This window comes from Lacerta agilis, chromosome Z, assembly GCF_009819535.1.
Source record: "Lacerta agilis isolate rLacAgi1 chromosome Z, rLacAgi1.pri, whole genome shotgun sequence".
Lineage (NCBI taxonomy): Eukaryota > Metazoa > Chordata > Lepidosauria > Squamata > Lacertidae > Lacerta > Lacerta agilis.
Window position 1 is genome coordinate 25,632,947 of NC_046331.1, and position 19,275 is coordinate 25,652,221.

At 42.4% G+C, this 19,275-nt stretch overlaps 1 protein-coding gene across 14 annotated transcripts in view; it reads left to right on the forward strand.

Annotated features, from left to right (window-relative positions):
* Positions 1-19,275, forward strand: part of TENM1 (teneurin transmembrane protein 1) — a 379,169-nt gene that overhangs the window by 262,224 nt on the left and 97,670 nt on the right. For all 14 annotated transcript variants that reach the window (XM_033137208.1, XM_033137217.1, XM_033137214.1 and 11 more), the window contains 2 exons: positions 6,790-7,006; positions 16,787-16,906. In XM_033137208.1, the coding sequence (XP_032993099.1) occupies positions 6,790-7,006; positions 16,787-16,906 (337 nt within the window). The remainder of the gene's footprint in view (positions 1-6,789; positions 7,007-16,786; positions 16,907-19,275) is intronic.

Sequence of the window (19,275 nt, forward strand, 5' to 3'; positions counted from 1 at the left end):
CAGAATAATAGCACTACCTAAAACCAGAACCAACAAGACTGCAGATTGCAAGCAGTCTGGGTGAGGATCACATCACTTCTAAGCTTTCTGTAGAACATAGAGCATGCTGTGGCTCTACAGAGATGTGTCCAAGCCTCCAAGCAGATATTCACTCTGATTACCAGACATTCTGGTATTGAGTTAAAGCAGAAGTGTTCCAAATTTGATCCAGGCCCCAGTCTTGCCATCCTACAACCCGCAATTACAGCCCCCCTTTGACCCCCATCCTGCTAATCCCCCCCAAGTCCCCCCTTTAAAAAGAGCAGCAGACAATGGTAGTTTTTATTGGTGTTTTTGCATACAAAATAAGATCTCCAAAACCAAGGCATCAAAAACAATCCCAGCAGCAGAAGTTGAAACAATTTTAATGTTGTTATGTATTGCTTTTATATCCTGCCTTTCCTTCTGGGGGAGCCCTGAATGGCAAACATATCTGTACTATAAAAAATAGTATAGGAAGCATCCTAAAAACAGTGTCTGTTAATGTCAGTGGGTTGGACTAACAAAGGGTACAATCCTAGCAAGTATGTAGCTTGTGGACACATCTATGCTGTTAAGAGGCCAAAGTGCCCTCTGTGACTAGGAGTGCCTTCATCTTGTACACCAGCTGTGGCCATATCTGGATCAGGAGGATCTGACTACTAGAGTCCAAGCATTGGTAACCTTGAGACTAGATTACTGCAGTGTGAGGCTGCCCCCGGCCCTGAAACTCCAGCTGGTGCAGATGATGTGACACCTCTGCTAAAACATCTGACACCAGGCCAAGTTGAACACTCTTATGTTAACATACAAAGCCCTGAACCACTTGGATCTTGGATACTTTACAGACTGCCTGAGCCCTTATATCCTAGCTGAGATAATCCAGAGGAGCAATGTTAGTTGGCCCTCATGCCACAGAGGCCCAAATTCCCTCAACCAAAAGTTAGGCATTTAGTGTTGCCCGTCTCCATGCTTGGGAACATTCTTTAAGCAGAGATACATTAGACGTCCTCACTTTTGACTTTTAAGTGTCTCTTCAAGATTTTTTTATGCCAACAGGCCTACACAGCAGTTTCGAATAACTTTTGTTTTACCATTTTTAAACAATTGTTTTGCAAGGTTTTTTAATGTTGTTTTGTGTTCTGTTGTTTTATCATCAGTGGCGGAGGAACCCTCTCCTGCACCCGGGGCGGCGCAGCCCGTACGGAGTGCGCATGTGCGGCATCCCACGCGTGCACACTCTGTACGGAATGCCGCACATGCGCACTCCATATGGACTGCACATGCGCACTCCATATGGACTGCACACACGCGGCGGCCTGTACAGTCGCCATGTGAGAGGTAGCCCATACGGACGCCTGTATGGACAGCACACAAGAGCGGCAGCCCATATGGACGCCCATATGGATGGCACGCAAGAGCGGCAGTCTGTACGGACACTGTGTGAGCTGCGCCCATATGGACCATGCGTGCCCTCAGCCGCTCTACAGCTGGGGGGAGGCAGGGGCCATCTTGTCACCTCTCCCAGAGTGGCACCCAGGGCAGAACGCCCCCTCCGCCCCCTTCCTACGCCGCTGTTTATCATATGTTGCTATAACTGCCCTGATATTTTATAAGATGGCAGCAGGGCTTTTTTCAGCTGGAACTCAGTTCCAGTACCTCTCAGGTGGGTGCATCACAGTTATTGATTGCAATGCTTTTTTGCTCTGAGAATTCAAAAAGCTTATAATGGTGCAGCATGGTTGGGGCTCGTATAAATTAGGGAGGGCACACTAATAGTTTTAATGCCAATGAAATATAATTTCTGTCCTTCCATCCCTACCCTCAGCTACAAAATTGGTCCAAATGATTATTTCTATATACAACAATTTTCTGTCTGAATTCATGGATGTGAATTTGTGTGTGTTATACCTTTTTTGCGCATTCACCCTTCGTTTTCTCACCTGTACATTCATTTAAATATGTGAGTGAGTGTTTACTTATTTGTGTGCAAGACCAGCACCAGAGTTAAGGGCCCCCACTGCCTGACTCACACTCCTCCCATGCAGCCATTCAGTGTGGCCACACAGTATTTTTCTTTTCTTTTCTGCTGCTGCCATGGCGACAGCAAGAATACCAGCCAGTCTGCGGCAGCTGGTAGCCCCTGTATTTTTGGGCTGTCTGTATTCAAGGGAGGCGATAAAGTCTCACATGTGGGACCAAGGAGGTCACATGGGAGGGGACCACATTGTTCTGCTCCCATCCTCCTGCCTTACAAAGGTGTGGATGCAAGAGCATGGCAGCCAGGGAAGTACTGAGTTTAGAAGGGGACCCTGTTGTCACAATTTCTAGTTTTGGATTAGTGTCACAGTAACTCTGGTTTGTGCTGTCTTGTGCTGGTGTCTGAATCAACACGCCATGTTTGCAGTTGCCTCCAGAATAGACCAGGGACATGGGTGGCACTGTGGGCTAGACCACAGAGCCTAGGGCTTGCCGATCAAAGGGTTGGCGGTTTGAATCCCCATGGCGGGGTGGGCTTCCGTTGCTCGGTCCCTGCTCCTGCCAACCTAGCAGTTCAAAAGCACGTCAAAGTGCAAGTAGATAAATTGGTACCACTCTGCCTGAAAAGTAAATAGCATTTCCGTGTGCTGCTCTGTTTCGCCAGAAGCGGCTTAGTCATGCTGGCCACATGACCTGGAAGTTGTACGACGGCTCCCTCAGCCAATAAAGCGAGATGAGCACCGCAACCCCAGAGTCGTCCACGACTGGACCTAACCATTAGGGGTCCCTTTACCTTTACCTTTAACCATATACAAAAGGCAATTTCGAACTGCTAGGTGGGCAGGAGCTGGAACCGAGCGATGGGAGTTCGGCCCGTTGTGGGGATTCGGGCCGCTGGCCGTCTGGTCGGCGGGCCCTGGGCTCTGTGGTTTGGACCACAGTGCCACCGGCATCCCTATGCAAGAGCTCATAAGGTCGTTCAAGACATAAGCAGTAACACCAGCAGTCTGTCAAAGGAGGCTTCTAATTCCAGCTCATTTTGAAAATAATGGCACTAAATATCAGGCAGAAGGTCCATTGTGTTCATGAACTTGTCTTTTGGGGAATGGGCACCACTTTAACAAAACATCACCAGGCTAGAATTTTGTATTATGCATGTCACACATTTTGACAACACCTCTGAAGAGGGGTGTCATCCACACTGCGCTTTCCAGGCACAGGGCTGTGTTTTAATGCTCAGAAGCTTAGAAAGCTAAAAGGTATTAAAACACAAGGTGAATATAAAAGTCTATAAGAATTTAAAAGAAGCTAAAATAATCCAAAAGAAGGGTCAGGAACATAGGGCAGGTGTGGAAGAGCACAAAAGGTTGATATATAAACCTTTTAGCTATCATTTACAGAGCACTCTGATATGTTCATTAAAACTGATTTGTGGTCACTACCCAAATGCAAGTGATTATTTCCTACAGTTTCTCAATCATGGAAAGAAGCAGAGGCCACACATTCTATTGTGTCTTGTCCATTTCAACAAAAAAAGCTGGCATAACTAATCAAAACATGGCTGGGACATTAATTCAAGTAATAACCAGCATTTTCTCTGTATAATAATGGCACCAATCCAAGTGATACCTTTAGAAGACCATTAATAGAGGCCCATATATTGGCTCATTATAGGATGACCAGAATTCCAGAAATTCATTTTTATTTCTGCCATGACAACGGCTGTTTCCCCCCCCCCCCTTCAACACAGGGTCAGACCGGGGGGGGGGGATTACTGTGATTTCACCATGAAGGAAATATTTCACAGTTAAGCATTATTACATACTTCACTGGACTATTGTTCCACCCAGCCAATCACAGCACCCGAAGCCGGTCCCTCATTTGAATGCCTTCCACTATATAAGAGCACAGCTGGGGTGTGGTCACTGTCACTTGCAGTAGGGCAGCTAAGCTGAACAGAAAGGCAGAGAAACAGCAAAGCCATGTCAGCTGTCCAAAGACATAGGAAGGCTTACTCCCAGAGAAGGAGGCAGAAGAAATCCCGGAAGATCCTGAGCAGACGAAGAAGGCTGCATTCCAGGCGAAAGAAGAAAGCAAAGACAAGACGCATAGTGAAGTATGCAAGGAGCCGCTATCAAAAGAGGCGCCAGTCCATGTCCCGGTATTTCAACAGGCGGATGAGGGCCAACGTCCTTTCAGCACACAAGCCCAAGCATACCACGTGCTCCCAGAGGAGTAAAGCCTATAGCAGGAAACCCTCACGGGTGAGCAGGCCAAGGAAGAAGAAGCAGCATTACACTCGTCCTCGCTCAGGCCTTCTGCACGCCAAACTAAAGAAGAGGGCTGCTATCAAGGCTAAACTTAAGAAGGCTCTCAAGGAACATGCTAGGCGTAAAGCTACTTCTGCTCTGAAGAAAGCCGAAAGAAAGCCACGTCAAACTGAGAATGATATTTTCTACAGTTTGGCAAACCCTTCCATGTCAAAAGCAGTGTCACCATCAGAGGACAGGCAGACAAAGAAACCCCCCAGCCTGCTTTGATGATCCTGAACCAATAAAAAGATCCTGAGCCAATTCTGTCTGGGTCATGTGCTATGTCAATATATGCTAAGGAAAGATGCTCACATTTTATGGTTTTATAACTTGATTTTATTCTGTGAACCGCCCTGAGACCCCCAGGTATAGGGCAGTATAATAATAATAATAATAATAATAATAATAATAATAATAATAATAATAATAATAGAACAAGGGAGGCATTCATGGTGAGTTCAGGCACCTCTTTTATTAGAAAAATATCACTGTGTTGTATATTAGGCTGTAGTCTAAACCACTGAGCCACTTGGGCTTGCCAATTGGAAGATTGGCAGTTCGAATCAGCACAACGGGGTGAGCTCCCATTGCTCTGTCCCAGCTTCTGCCAACTAAGTGGTTTGACAGCATACAAGTACAAGTAGATTAATAGGTACTGCTGCGGCAGGAAGGTAAACGTTTCTGTGTGCTCTGACACTCGTCACGGTGTCCTCTTGCGCCAGAAGCGGTTTAGTCATGCTGGCCACATGACCTGGAAAGCTGTGGACAAATGCCAGCTCCCTCGGCCTGAAAAGCGAGATGAGCACTGCACCCGATTGTCGCCTTTGACTGGACTTAACTGTCCAGGGGGTCATTTACCTTACCTTTACAACACAGGGCAGAAAATATATAGGAACTTGCTGTCATTCCATCCCAAATACTCTAGCCAAACTTGAACCTAGCTTTCCAACTTTTAATATCCTTCCTTCCTTCCTTCTCCATTGTTTTTTCCTTACTGATGTAGATAAAACTTTTAACTCAGCTTATCATTCTTTCACATATAGATTATTGCACAGTATTATTTTCTGATCTTCCTATCTCACATTGTAAGCTGCTTATCTCTGTCCTTAATTCTTCTGCTTACTGATCTTACACAGCAGTCCAACATGTATCTCCTTTTTTTTCTCTTTTCCTCATTTCATATTGAATAGGAAGTGCTTTCCTTACCTCGCTACTCTGCTTTCAGTTTGTTTACCTTCCTGCATTGTGTGACCAGGTGGCGACAGCCCCACTCCCCAGGGATCATAAGGAAGGAATAAAGACTCTGACAACGTGTTATGGAATTAAAATTAGGAAACAACTTTATTAAACTTCCGAATGTAGGAAGACCTTGGCTTAGGCCTTGGGCATGTATCCCTCCCAGCCCCCCAGGCGGGGAAACTGGGCCTCATCAGGGTAAATGGAATATGGGGGTGCTCTGTGAGATGTAAGTGTAGCAGGCAGCCAAGCCCATATCCCCACATGCAGGGTAGTTCACTGATGACCTTTAAGTGTATGGCCAGTGACACCCATATATATATATAATCCCTTTAAGAGGGGGATCCTGGAATCGCCGCTGCAGGGGGGTGGGTCACCACTTTATGCCCCGCCCCCATATAAGGAAGAAAAGGATTCCACCCGAGGCCATAACTGCCAAAGTTGTGACGAATTGCTACGGGGAAGACAAAACCTGCCGGAAAATTTCTTCCTGTTCCCTCAACAGCAACCAGTCAAAGACCGCAGCAGTGCTCACTAAACAGGAAAAAGAAGTTAACCTGCAAACAAGAAGCATTAAACAAAGGGAGGGTAGGGAGGGTGAATCTCCTGAGCTGATTGCCTGACTATTGTTGGCTCCACCCCCTATTTATACATGGGGCTGGCCCCACCTCCCAGCAAGAAACTTGATTACTGAGGCTGGGTGTGAACCTCCAAAAATTAACACTGAGAGTCAAGCCAGCCCCTGTTTGCCAGTAAGCTCCCTGGGAACTGTAGCACCACGTGCGATCCCGTAAAGGGCACCCACAATGTAAAGTGTGAATGCTCATTCTCCATTCTTCTTTTGGCTATTGCACCACCAACTTCATTCTAAACTCTCCCCACATCTGGCCCCCACCTGCCTACCTCTTTACTTACCACCAGTCCAGGGGCCGTTACCTCCAACTATGGGCCACCTAGCCTTTTATCATGCCCCATTGGAGATTCACCCTTCCCCTTCTTGTACAGGTACTTCATTGTGCGGAGAAAAAGTAGGAGATAGATGTATGGATGGATGGTGAGGAATGCTGAAATTGTCTTATACGTATATATTTTTTATCCATGGTGTTTCTATTGTTAAGTCTCTTTGAGATGTTTCCTAGGAAGAGATCGTAAATGCAGGTAAATAAATAAATAATGCATTCTTCCCAGCCGTCGATCCTTTGACTCCTGTATTGCAACATATTTCCTGTATTATCCATTTCAGATGGTTTGACAGACTGTATAGACCCTGACTGCTGCCAGCAAAGCAATTGCTATTCAAGCCCGCTCTGTCAAGGGTCCCCTGATCCCCTTGACCTCATTCAGCAGAGCCAGCCTCCTTTCTCTCAGCATCCTCCAAGGCTCTTTTATGATAGAATCAAGTTTCTTATTGGCAAGGAAAGCACTCATGTAATCCGAGGAGATGTCTCATTTGAGAGCAGGTAAGTGTTTTGTGTGTTTTCTTTACTACTGAAAACTGCTTTCCAAATTGAAGGTACTCAACCACTACACGGGTGGGAATGGGGTGTGTGTGTGTGTGTGTGTGTGTGTGGAATTAAATGATCCTTTATAACTTCTTTGGGGAATATTGCCTGGTCTTCTCCACGCTTAAAATAAAGCAATAAACAGATATTTTAGATTTGCTGCATAGGTCATTTACACATATATACTGTTTTCAGTCATGAAATAGCATTGACATGCAAAAATGTCCAATAAATTAATAAAAAGTAGTTTACATTTGTTTACATTTGAAACAACAGGAAGAGTGCTGCAGTAGTGGGAGGAAAGGGGTTGACTTTTTATAGCTTTTTGGGGAAGCTCTGACAAAGAAGGGTACTTCCTTTTGAAAGATAAATGGCCCCATGTAGAATAGTCTCAGGAGCTCATGGTCACATTCTATGATATTTCTGTATTTTTGATTGAATTCTGATGCTATTTTATGTTGTTTTGATTGATGTATATCTTGTACTTTTATTGTATGTTTCTTTTGAGTTCATATGTGTTAATCTTGTTCACCAGTTTGGGGACCTTTGGGCTAAAAAGTTGTATATAAATGAAACTTTCATGCCATAAAGACTCCCCACATGTGGTAAATGAGCACACCATACACAGGGTGATGTATGCTGATGCACTAGTTTGCTACACGCAGGAAAGGCTATGTGTCTTTGGGGTGTTTTCAGGCATAGGACCATAATTTATGGAAAGGCCATAACAGCTTAGCGGTAGAACAACATTTAAGTCTCCAGCGTCTACAGATAGGAAGGTCTTGCCTGAAACCCTGAAGAGCCTCTGGCAGTCAATGTCAATGATACTAAGCTGGGTGAACTAATGGCCTGACTCAGTAAAAGGCAGCTTCCTATTCCCTTGCCCGAAGAATTCAGGGGCTATAACAGAATAGGCTCTGACTGCTGTGGAAGGAACTGTAGCTCAAATGGTAAGCTCATAGTTTGGATGCAGAAGGTCCTAAGTTCAATCCATTTTGGAGGGCATGGGGGAGATCCAGGTGGCCGATAAGACGTTGGAAAGCTAGTCAATATTTAACACTGGGCTAGATGTACAAATACTTATATTCCTGTGAAAAAGTTGAAATCTGGAACTGGGCTTCTTCATTGGTTGTTCTTAAATTGGGGAGAAATTTTTAAATGCAAAGTGACACTTCACATGTGGGGCTAAGCTGGTGCAGTTTGTTAAGGAAGAGCCATGTGGGAGACTCTTGAATGATGTACATGATCTAGATTTGTATCAGTTTGTTTGGAATGGCATGGAGGGGGTAATCTGTGGACAGAAACCAGCATAGTAGAGAAGAACAGAAAGATCTTCCTGATCTACCAACTAGATCTGTGTACCTTACATCAATAACGACATTTAAACTAGTTTGTTCTGTTGCTGAACTAAAAATGAGCAGGATCCTACAGCCACAACAAACCTCTGAAGGTGGCTTGCTTAAGCAGATAGTATCAGGCTGGAGTTGCATGAGCTTGGGTAAGTCTAAGCAGAAATAATTCTCTTGGATCAGAGCAAAGTCCTATCTAGTCCTGTTTCCCACAGTGGCTAGCCCTGATGTCTCTTGAAAGGCTCAGCATCATGACATGAGGGCAGTAGCCATCTCCTGTAGTTCCCAAGTGACTGTATTGAGAAGCAGTGCTGCTTTTGATCCTGGAGGCAACATACTGCCATTATGGCTATTAATCTTACCCTCCTGACAAGGTCTGGAGTTCAACTGAGGCCTTCTATACGTCTTGATCTCTCCCCCTTTCACAAAAAGTAGAGTGACTTTAAAGAGGAGTCCTTTATCTTTGAGCCTTGCACGCTGTCACCTCTCAGTCTATTGGAAGCATTGGGATGCAACTCTCCTTGGAGGCTGATGTGCCTGCATAGGAAAAAGTAGAGGGAGGGAGGAACCTCCAAGTTTCCTCAACTGTCCTTTCTGACCTAACCTGTGTTTCTCAGGTGCTAGACTGATAGGGTTTTTGACCTCATTACCTGCTTCCTGCTTCTTCATCCTCACCTTAGGAGAGGATACATCTCTGTCCTGCTTACTGAGGTACAAGAGCAACCATGGCTCAAGGCAATGTCACCTTAGCTAGGATCTTTCTTAGCCAGCATATACTTTCCAGAATGAATGTAACTTTCTTATTTTCCTAAACTCAGAGTCTCATCATGTTTCTATCCAAGTTAAGTGTGTCCCTTCAGTAGGAATGCACAATATTAAGTTCAACTTCTGGTTAGCGTTTTAACTCCAAATGCCAGCACAGTTAGCATGAGGCCTCTGGGGTACAGAAGGAACAGTTCCTCAGGGTGAATCTGGTTCAAGAGGTGCTGCCTCTTGGGGGCCTGTTTTGGTTCTCTGGTCAAAGGGGCTGCTGGCTGACTGGCTCAGCCTGGTAGCAAGGCCTAGGTTCAGTCCCTCTATGGCTTGCACCACTGGTCTTCCTGAACCAGCTGGTCACTCCTCCTCTGTCGGGGAATAGTATGATGTAATTCCTCATCCAACCAGGAGTTTCTGCCAGGAAATTCTCATCAGTTCTTATTCAAACAGGGAATTATCATCAATGTGCCTTAGATTCAGTTTGCTGCAAAATAATGGTGGTTGTGTGGGTGAATGATATACCTTTGAGTCTATAATACATATGTGTGTTTCTGTGTGACTATAGAGAAGTAGTTTAATGCTCTGAAGGCAAGGTTACAGATATTTTCCTCCGAAAAAGGAGTAACATTTGAAATATGCAGCTCATAAGGTTTTATACAGCAGCACACCCCAGGCAACTATAATTTATGTACTGATGTCGACAGCCACAGATCATCCATAATGCCTAACAGTTTCTCATGTACCTTGGACTGTAAATTAGATTTCTTGGTTCTTAAACATTGTTGTACCAAAGGAGAAAATATAGCTAGTTGTGCTGATGTACTAGAGAGGGAGAAATCCCAAAATAAAGATAGGATAATATCTTTATTAGATCAGTGCCTGGATTGGCAGCCACTTGAGGACTCCACACACACCACTCTGAGATCCATCATGAAAGATAAGCAGGATATGAAAGTAATTAAATAAAAAATATTAGCTTAGACCATGCTAGGTGCAAAACAGATTCGAGGTTGCACCAAAGGTTAATAGGAAGAAGGGGGGGAAATGACCATTTTACCTTTGAAAGCAAAAAAGGCAACATTTGGATTCATTTCCTATGTGCTGCAATTAGTACAAGGTATGGATCTGAATTGTTCTTTGTGCTGAATGTCAAAATTGGGTGCCAAACATGCTTTTAGAGGAAGCTGGGAGGCTTGTATGATGTGGAAACAATAAGAGGCAGGTATTAAAATGCCCTTGTGAAGGAATAGGGCTTTCAGCATTTTGTGTTTGTGTTTTTGTATGCAAGTAATGGGTTACAGAATGGTTTTGCTCTAAAGGCTCTCATGCATAAGAAGGTTAAAAAAACAACTCACACGAATGTTAAAAGTTCAAGGGAATGTTTTGCTCAGAATACTGTTCACAGTAGGGTCAAAAGTTTAAGAGGATATGTTTTGCACAGGAGATTCAAAAGTTCTTCCTAAGAACATGGCAATTAAGGGGAAGTAGAAACTTAACTAAGATACTACTCATCTACTGATTGATTAAAGTGCTGGAAGTTAGCCCAAACATCGAGGAGTTTGTTGTAAAGAGCTGGAGTTTAAGAGCTGCAAGAGAATAAGAGGGATAAACAGTTTTTAAGACTGCATGAGCACTGGAAAGTGTTGGAGTTTACAGTTGGATACTGCAGGAGGAAGGAACCAAGATAGGACCACAAAGGGATCCACAAGCTGAACTGTGGGGTGAAAAGTATTGGCTTGATTCAAGAAACATTCTAGAATAGGTATAGCTGGATGCTTTTATCTCTAAACTCTAATGGATAACTACACAAACTATAAAATTAGAGTCTTTTGCCCTGAAAATTATTTCCTCAACCTGCTTAACTTTTTGTTTTGTTAATTCTTAAGTAAAATCATAATATGGTCTGAAACCTTATTATTCACCCTGTGTCTGAATGCTGTGCCACTTTATCTAATACTGGAAGAAAAGAAGAGACTAAGAGGAGATATGATAGCCATCTTCAAATATCTAAAGGGCTGTCACATGGAAGATGGAGCAAGCTTGTTTTCTCTTGCTCTGGAGGGTAGGACCCAAACCAATAGATTCAAGTTACAATAAAGGAGATTCCAACTAAAAACCACAAAGAATTTTCTAGAGGTAAGAAGTTCCACGCTCCAACTACCGCACAATTGCACTCATTTAACACACTAGCAAGGTTATGCTTAAAATTCTACAATGCAAGCTTAAGCAGTATGTGGACCGAGAACTCCCAGAAGTGCAAGCTGGATTTCGAAGGGGCAGAGGAACCAGAGACCAAATTGCAAACATGCGCTGGATTATGGAGAAAGCTAGAGAGTTCCAGAAAAACATTTACTTCAGCTTCATTGACTACGCAAAAGCATTTGACTGTGTCGACCACAGCAAACTATGGCAAGTTCTTAAAGAAATGGGAGTGCCTGATCATCTCATCCGTCTCCTGAGAAATCTCTATGTGGGACAAGAAGCTACAGTTAGAACTGGATATGGAATAACTTATTGGTTCAAAAGGAGTACGACAAGGCTGTATATTGTCTCCCTGCTTATTTAACTTATATGCAGAATTCATCATGCGAAAGGCTGGGCTGGATGAATCCCAAACCGGAATTAAGATTGCTGGAAAAAAATATCAACAACCTCAGATATGCTGATGATACAACCTTGATGGCAGAAAGTGAGGAGGAATTAAAGAACCTTTTAATGAGGGTGAAAGAGGAGAGCGCAAAATATGGTCTGAAGCTCAACATTAAAAAAAACTAAGATCATGACCACTGGTCCCATCACCTCCTGGCAAATAGAAGGGGAAGAAATGGAGGCAGTGAGAGATTTCACTTTCTTGGGTTCCATGATCACTGCAGATGGTGACAGCAGTCACAAAATTAGAAGACGCCTGCTTCTTGGGAGAAAAGCAATGACAAACCTAGACAGCATCTTAAAAAGCAAATACATCACCTTGCCGACAAAGGTCCGTATAGTTAAAGCTATGGTTTTCCCAGTAGTAATGTACGGAAGTGAGAGCTGGACCATAAAGAAGGCTGATCGCCGAAGAATTGATGCTTTTGAATTATGGTGCTGGAGGAGACTCTTGAGAGTCCCATGGACTGCAAGAAGATCAAACCTATCCATTCTCAAAGAAATCGGCCCTGAGTGCTCACTAGAAGGACAGATCCTGAAGTTGAGGCTCCAGTACTTTGGCCACCTCATGAGAAGAGAAGACTCCCTAGAAAAGACCCTGATGTTGGGAAAGATGGAGGGCACAAGGAGAAGGAGACGACAGAGGATGAGATGGTTGGACAGTGTTCTTGAAGCGACTAACATGAGTTTGGCCAAACTGCGAGAGGCAGTGAAAGATAGGCGTGCCTGGTGTGCTCTGGTCCATGGGGTCACGAAGAGTCGGACACGACTGAACGACTGAACAACAACAACAACAAAAGAGGTTCCACTGTCAAACAGACTTCCTCGGAAAGTGGTGGAGACTCTTTCATGGGAGGCTTTAGTTGAGATTCCTGCATTGCAGGGGGATTGAACTAGATGTCCCTTGGGGTCCTTTTTAACTCTACAATTGTATGATTCTAAGTTCAGAAGGGCTGTTTGGTGTGAGCAGAGACGGGGAAAATATATCCACAGAGTGACAGCAGTGACGTTTTTTAAAAAGGTGGAGTTGGTTTGGCTGATTTGTTTGAGAGGAATAAAAACAGGAGCAAGGCAGAGACTTTCATGATTGATAGACCATGGCTTAAATGTTTTGGGAACTATACTGGACTGTGATTTCAGGACTAACCCTAGGATTCCATTCCTGAATCTTTTTCAGAGACAGGAACCTGTCTGTACAGATTGAACCTTTCTCTTTGCATTGGACCTGAACCTGCATTTGATCATTGACTCCTCTCTATTGTTGCCATTGGGACTGTTGTCAGTAGCACTTTCTGCTTACGCTATGCTGCTTGTTGTGTGCACTATTGGGACTTACCTCAGTGTAGGCCAGGTTTCACGAAGAGTCGGACACGACTGAACGACTGAACAACAAGGCCAGGTTTCAGGACAGTTTGTGTACTCATGTTTACAAACCTATGGTTATTCACACACGTAGTGAACTCTTTCAGTTCTAGGAATTATCTCTTTCGGTTAAACCAAGTTCACTGAACTAATTCAAAAATCTCTAAACTTAACCTGAAAGTAGTTTCCATAATTAAAGACAAATTAAGTTCATTTGAGGGGTAGAACTTCGAATGATTCCTAGTTCATCTTCAAGTTCACTCCCTTTCTCTCTTAGCTTTATTTTTAAAAAAAGTTAGTCAAGTGGATATTTCTAAAGTTGGAAAACAAAAAGTGGAAGCAGCATTATAAGGCTTATGAAACATTTACAAAGGCTATACTGTTGCTAAGCACTTTTAGCACTTAATCACTGTTGCTAAATGATAAGAAGGGAGGGATGAATGTGAGTCACTTTTTTGTGTCTCGCCTGAGGAAGAAATTCAGTCTCTTCCAACAGGAACAAGTGCATGTACAGGAACAAAGTGAATGATATCTTGTGCTTCTTTTAACAGCTGTGTGGCTGGTACAGATTAAGCAGCACAATGCTTTTGTAGCATGGAAATACAACAATTATGCAGCAAGTTTCACACATTGACACCTAGTATGCCAGGCATCTTATTCTTTGTGTATGGCTCCAGAATTACTTCTGGATGCTATACAGCAGCTTGTAACATTCTTAATGCTGAAAAACACATTTTGCTAGGGATAAAAAACAATTATGAACTAAAAATTTCATTTGAATGAACTTGAACTGAACTAGTTTGTTTTGTAAAAGGACAAACTGCAACTGGTTTATTTTTTGCAGAGGATGAACTTGAACCACTTGAACTAGTTTCTTTTTAAAATGAACTTTCCAAGCACTACATGTGTAGTGTACAGTATGTGTAACAGTGTAAAAGGTGTACACAGTAGTTGAGCTGTGCAAATCAGCATGTACACTCTTTCACACAAAGAATTCCACAGGTATGGAGATAATGTGTACCTGTATTCAACGTAACACATTGTAAGCCTTTAGAAACAGATGTCTGGTCAGATGTCTGCAGACCAGACCCAGTTGAAATTAGGAGAACTGGACCTAAAGGAAATGGAGTGTGACTTCCTAGAGGTAATGCGTCTCCTTCAACATGGGGATGAACAAAAGCATGGGAAGAAAGAGCAGGAAGCACAATTTTGATGGAGTGTCTCCATCAAAAGAAGGAGCAAAGGTATGAGAAGGAGATGCTGCAGTTAAAACAACCACCACCACCCAAGGTCACAACAAAGGATTTCATGGCATTCACCCCTGGAGAGGATCCCTATGTGGCTCTTCTTACCTTTACATGAACATTTCCTGTGACACTTGGCAAAAATCAATATCAATACTAAGCATTGGTGCAATGTATCAAGTATTCAGAGCATATCACATACATTATCTCAGTAATCCTTGATACAACCCTGTAAAGGTGACCATTGTTTTATCTCGGTATTGGAAACATTGAGATAGGGGAGCTGACACGACTTAGTTCATGGCAGAGAGAAAATTTTGACTGGCGCTTACTAGATTTCACTTAAAGTCACAATATAACACCAGTGTTCAGATTGCCCTTTAGTCACTTACCTTTCATGATGGACCCCTTAGCATTTCTAAATGAGCCAAATATATCGACCTACTTAAAGCGTGAAAAGACTTGACAGTCTGATGTTCATACTGTGGCCATGGATTGAGAGTGTGCATATTAAAATAGTTTACCCATTTTTAGCCACATATTGCTAGCAATTTGCTTGATTTGCCTTCATATATGTGACTAAAATTATTCTAGGCCTTGAGTTAATTGCCCTCCCGAGGCTGCTTAGACCAGTGTTGTCAGTAGGAAGGAAATGAATAAACCTTACTAGACCTTTTCCCTTAATACATTTCACTGCAATGTTTGATGCAATAAATTATACATTTTTTTTAGTAAAATTGCCATTTGTTAGTTTGTCTATCAGACATACACTTCAGAAGTTAGTGCCTCTTCTGTTGGTCAGAAAAGACTTGTAACATTATATGTAAGACAAAGTACAAGCAATTGAAAATGGAAGACATACAGCTACAGAAAGAAATCATTGAGTCTAAGGCTATCCATAACTACTAGCCATGATGGCTATGTTCTGTCACCACTATCAGAGGCAGTATGCCTTAGAATATGAGTTACTATAAATTATGTGGAGAGGCTGCAGTAGTACTCAGGTCCTGCTTGTGGGCTTCACATAGGCATCTGGTTGGGTACTAGAGCAACAGGCTGCTGGACTAGATGGGTCATTGGCTAGATTCAGCAGGCTCTTATTGTTGTTGCTGTTGGCACCTGTCTGTCTTGGGAGACAATGGAGGGTGCACTTTGGGAGGTGAAGTCAAACATTTGGAGAGTTGCAGTACCTGCTATGGCTGTAGAGACCCATATGAGAGAGACATAGTTTGTTGCAGCTGGGGCAGATGAAGGCATCTGGTTTTGTGATGCAGATGCATCACTGTGATTGTTCTCTCTGCGCTATATCCAGTGGTCATCCCTCCTTTGTTCACTGTTGTGGATGAATGACCTGTCTGTCTCCAGGCACTACAGTCTTCTGCAAGGAATTTCCACATGGCAGGGTTGATGTTGCTGGCCTTCATGTCTCGCTTGCAGTCATATTTGTAACAGATATTGATCTGCCAAGAGGCCTGGTGCCTAAAGACAGCTCCCCTGTAGAACATGTCCCTGGGGATCCTGCCATTTTGTGGACATGCCCAAACCAGTGAAGATGTCACTGACACAGGAGTGTGAATGTGGTAGGACTGTGGTATTAGGTGAGCACATCTTTCTTTGAGATTCTGCCCTGCCATGTAATGCCCCAAATCTTCCTCCTGGTGGTTGTAAGTCACTTCCATAAAGCAGCATTCTCAACACGCAAGGCTGGTAGACCATCTTAGGATCGGTTGTTAGCATCATATTCTCCCATACCATTTTGGGAGAGGGAGAGGCAAAACATGGCCGTGACTGCCTTGCCAATATGCTTATCCAGTTCAGTGTCAGTGGAAAGGTTGCTGGTTATGGTGGAGTCCTCTGCAAAATCCATACAAGGGACCCCATTTTGTTAGGGGATTGCAGTGCAAGCCCCATCCTGAATCAGGATGGAGTTTGTATGGAATCCTGCAAAACTGGGGAGGATTAAACCTTGCTCATCAGCTGGTGAGTGGGGGGGGGGTAAATTATCTTTACTTTGATTGTGTGCGCTGTTCCTCCTCCTGCCTCTCTAGCTCACACTGGCAATGGCATTTCAGACTCAGTGGCCAAGGGAAATGGTGGACAATGGTAGAGTAGGATGGTTGCTGTGGACCTGCCTAGGCCTTTCCTAACAATTCTTCTACAGCTCACCTGGACCACCCACCTCTGTCTCAATCTATGCTTTTGTCTCTTATCTCCCTCCTCCGCTTCCCTTTCCCTCAGTGTCCATCACTGCTGTGATGGTGAAGCAGTTCTCAGAAGTTTGTCATAACGCTGTACTTCACTGTACAACCTGTGCAATTATCATTGGATGTCTCAGCATCTTCCTTTATTTATGCTCATTTCACCCTGTCTTAATGCAGACGTGCTTGTGTTGTTCGAGGCCAGGTGGTAGCGATAGATGGAACCCCCCTGGTTGGCGTGAATGTGAGTTTCCAAAACCACAATGATTATGGATACACCATCAGCCGACAGGATGGAAGGTGAGACAGTTTATTCTGTGTCTTCTGATATTATTTTACTTCATTTTTGAGAAACATTTGGTTAATTCAGTTGTTGAAAATAACTTGGTTGTCAACTAATTAAGTAATTAAGTCTGGAGACTCATCAGTCTTTTAAACTGATTAGTTATTTGATTTTATTTGAATGCAAATCAGCAAAATATACAATTTTTGGTAAATATTTTTAGTTCATTTTTCAGTCGATAAAAGACAAGCTATAACAAAAGATAAGAAATAGAGAACATTAATACAAAACAAAATAAATATATAATGCGCGGTAAATGCAGTCTGTGGGTTGAGTAGAAAGATGAAAATTGTACGTATTTGAATAAGGCACATTGGTAGTTTTTGTATAATTCCAAATTACCAAGTCTTGTGATGGTGGTTTTCTTGAGAATATTGATGCTGCTCCATAAATAAGAAAGGGTGCCACACCATATAGAAAAAAATCTCAAGGTTCTAGTCCTTGTCTAAATTTCAAATTACATGTAATTTTCTCCATTACAAAATATACCATTCTGAGACATACTACATGCACTATAACAAACATAAATGAACAAAAGTCATCGTTAGAAAATAAAATACACCTTCAACGCTTTATTTTTGCTATTGTTTTATAGGTGATTGTGTGGCTTTTGTTGTATTCATTATACCACTTTTTTTCTGATTTTACATCATGCTTTGGACTTTTACATTTTTGTAAGTCACTTGGAGATTTCATAACATGGCACGCAACTAATAAATTGAAATAACAGTTATTGTTATATGCCAACCCAATCTCTGAGCGATAGGAGATTCCAGGAGTTTCAGGCACTTACCCAGTGTTCAGTTTTGTTGGAATGAGAGACAGTGGAGCCTGTTGTATCTTTGGGATATGTGGTTTATTGACACCAATATGCAACCTGAACCTAAGGTAGAGGGGCTGACAGCATTAACAACCCAACAGATATCTCTTCTCCATTAGTCACAGCTTTGGATCCAGTACAAATCAAGCAAGTCCAGCTTCTCGACTTGTTTTTCTGATGAGTTCACACACCACTACCTTGGCTGTTGTCCTTCTAACTACCAGACAGGCAGCAAGGAGAAAGGCCCACCCATTTGCCATATGGTGCACAGCAACTTCTTTGGTTATGCTACTCATGGTCCTTAAATGGTTGGCTAAGGCTATTGTCTTAAAATCACCTAGTCAATCTATAAAAAATGAATGTATTACCAATAATGTTGTTTTTGTTTCAATCAATTCTGGTGATCAACAAGACAGATTGTTTCAATGTATGGCAAAAAGATATTTCAAAATCTATCTAGCAAGGGGGGACGAGAATAAAATATAAAATATTGAAAGATGCAAAAGACAGAGGAGGTTTCTCTCTGCTGGATATGAGTTTATATTATGAAGCATCTTATCCTTGATGGCTGAAGGAATGGATGACATTGGAGAATCCACGTATCTTAGATTTAGAAGGTCATCACAATATTTTTGGTTGGCACGCCTATTTGTGGTATGAAAAGGTGAAAGTACATAAAGGATTTACAAATCACATAATTAGGGAAAAATTTTATAGAGTATGGGATAAATATAAAAATTTGCTGGAGACAAAAATACCACTTTGGTTCTCACCTTTGTAAGCCATTGCGGTAATGAAAAAGAATATGATAGAAGGTTGGACAACTTATAAAAATTTATTAAAACAAGGGGGAGGAGAGTATAATTTAAAAGAATTTAAGGATTTATCAGGAAAGCTAACAACATGGATACAATATCATCGTTTGAATTAAGTATTTAAAAAAGATAGGATATGAGGGTTTGGGGAACAACTATCACAATTGGAGAGAGATCTGTTGGAATGTAATGTAAAAGTGCTGTCTGAAATCTATAAGATATTATTGGCATGGGAGACAAAGGATGAGCAAGTAAAATCTTCAATGATACACTGGGTAGTAGATATTTGTTATATTGATTGTGGAATACGGATATAAAATTTACAGCATGCTATAGTTTAAGAGAAAACTACTGTTATATAGATGGTATCGGACTAAATTGTCAAAATCAAATAAGTGTTGGAAGTACAAAGAGAAAGAAGGTTTTTTTATCATATGTGGTGGTCTTGTAGTAAGATTAAAGCTTACTGAGAAATGATTATAGTGAATTGAAAAAGATGTTTAAAATAACATGGGGGGGGGGGACCAAAAAGCTTTGCTTTTGGGAATTATAACGTAAGAACTACCTAAACAGTATAGAAATGTATTCATGTATGCGACAACAGCGGCAAGAATGTTATTTGCCCAGAAATGGAAAGAAGTCCTAATGAAAGAAGAATGGATACAAAACTTGTGGAATACAGTAGTACCTC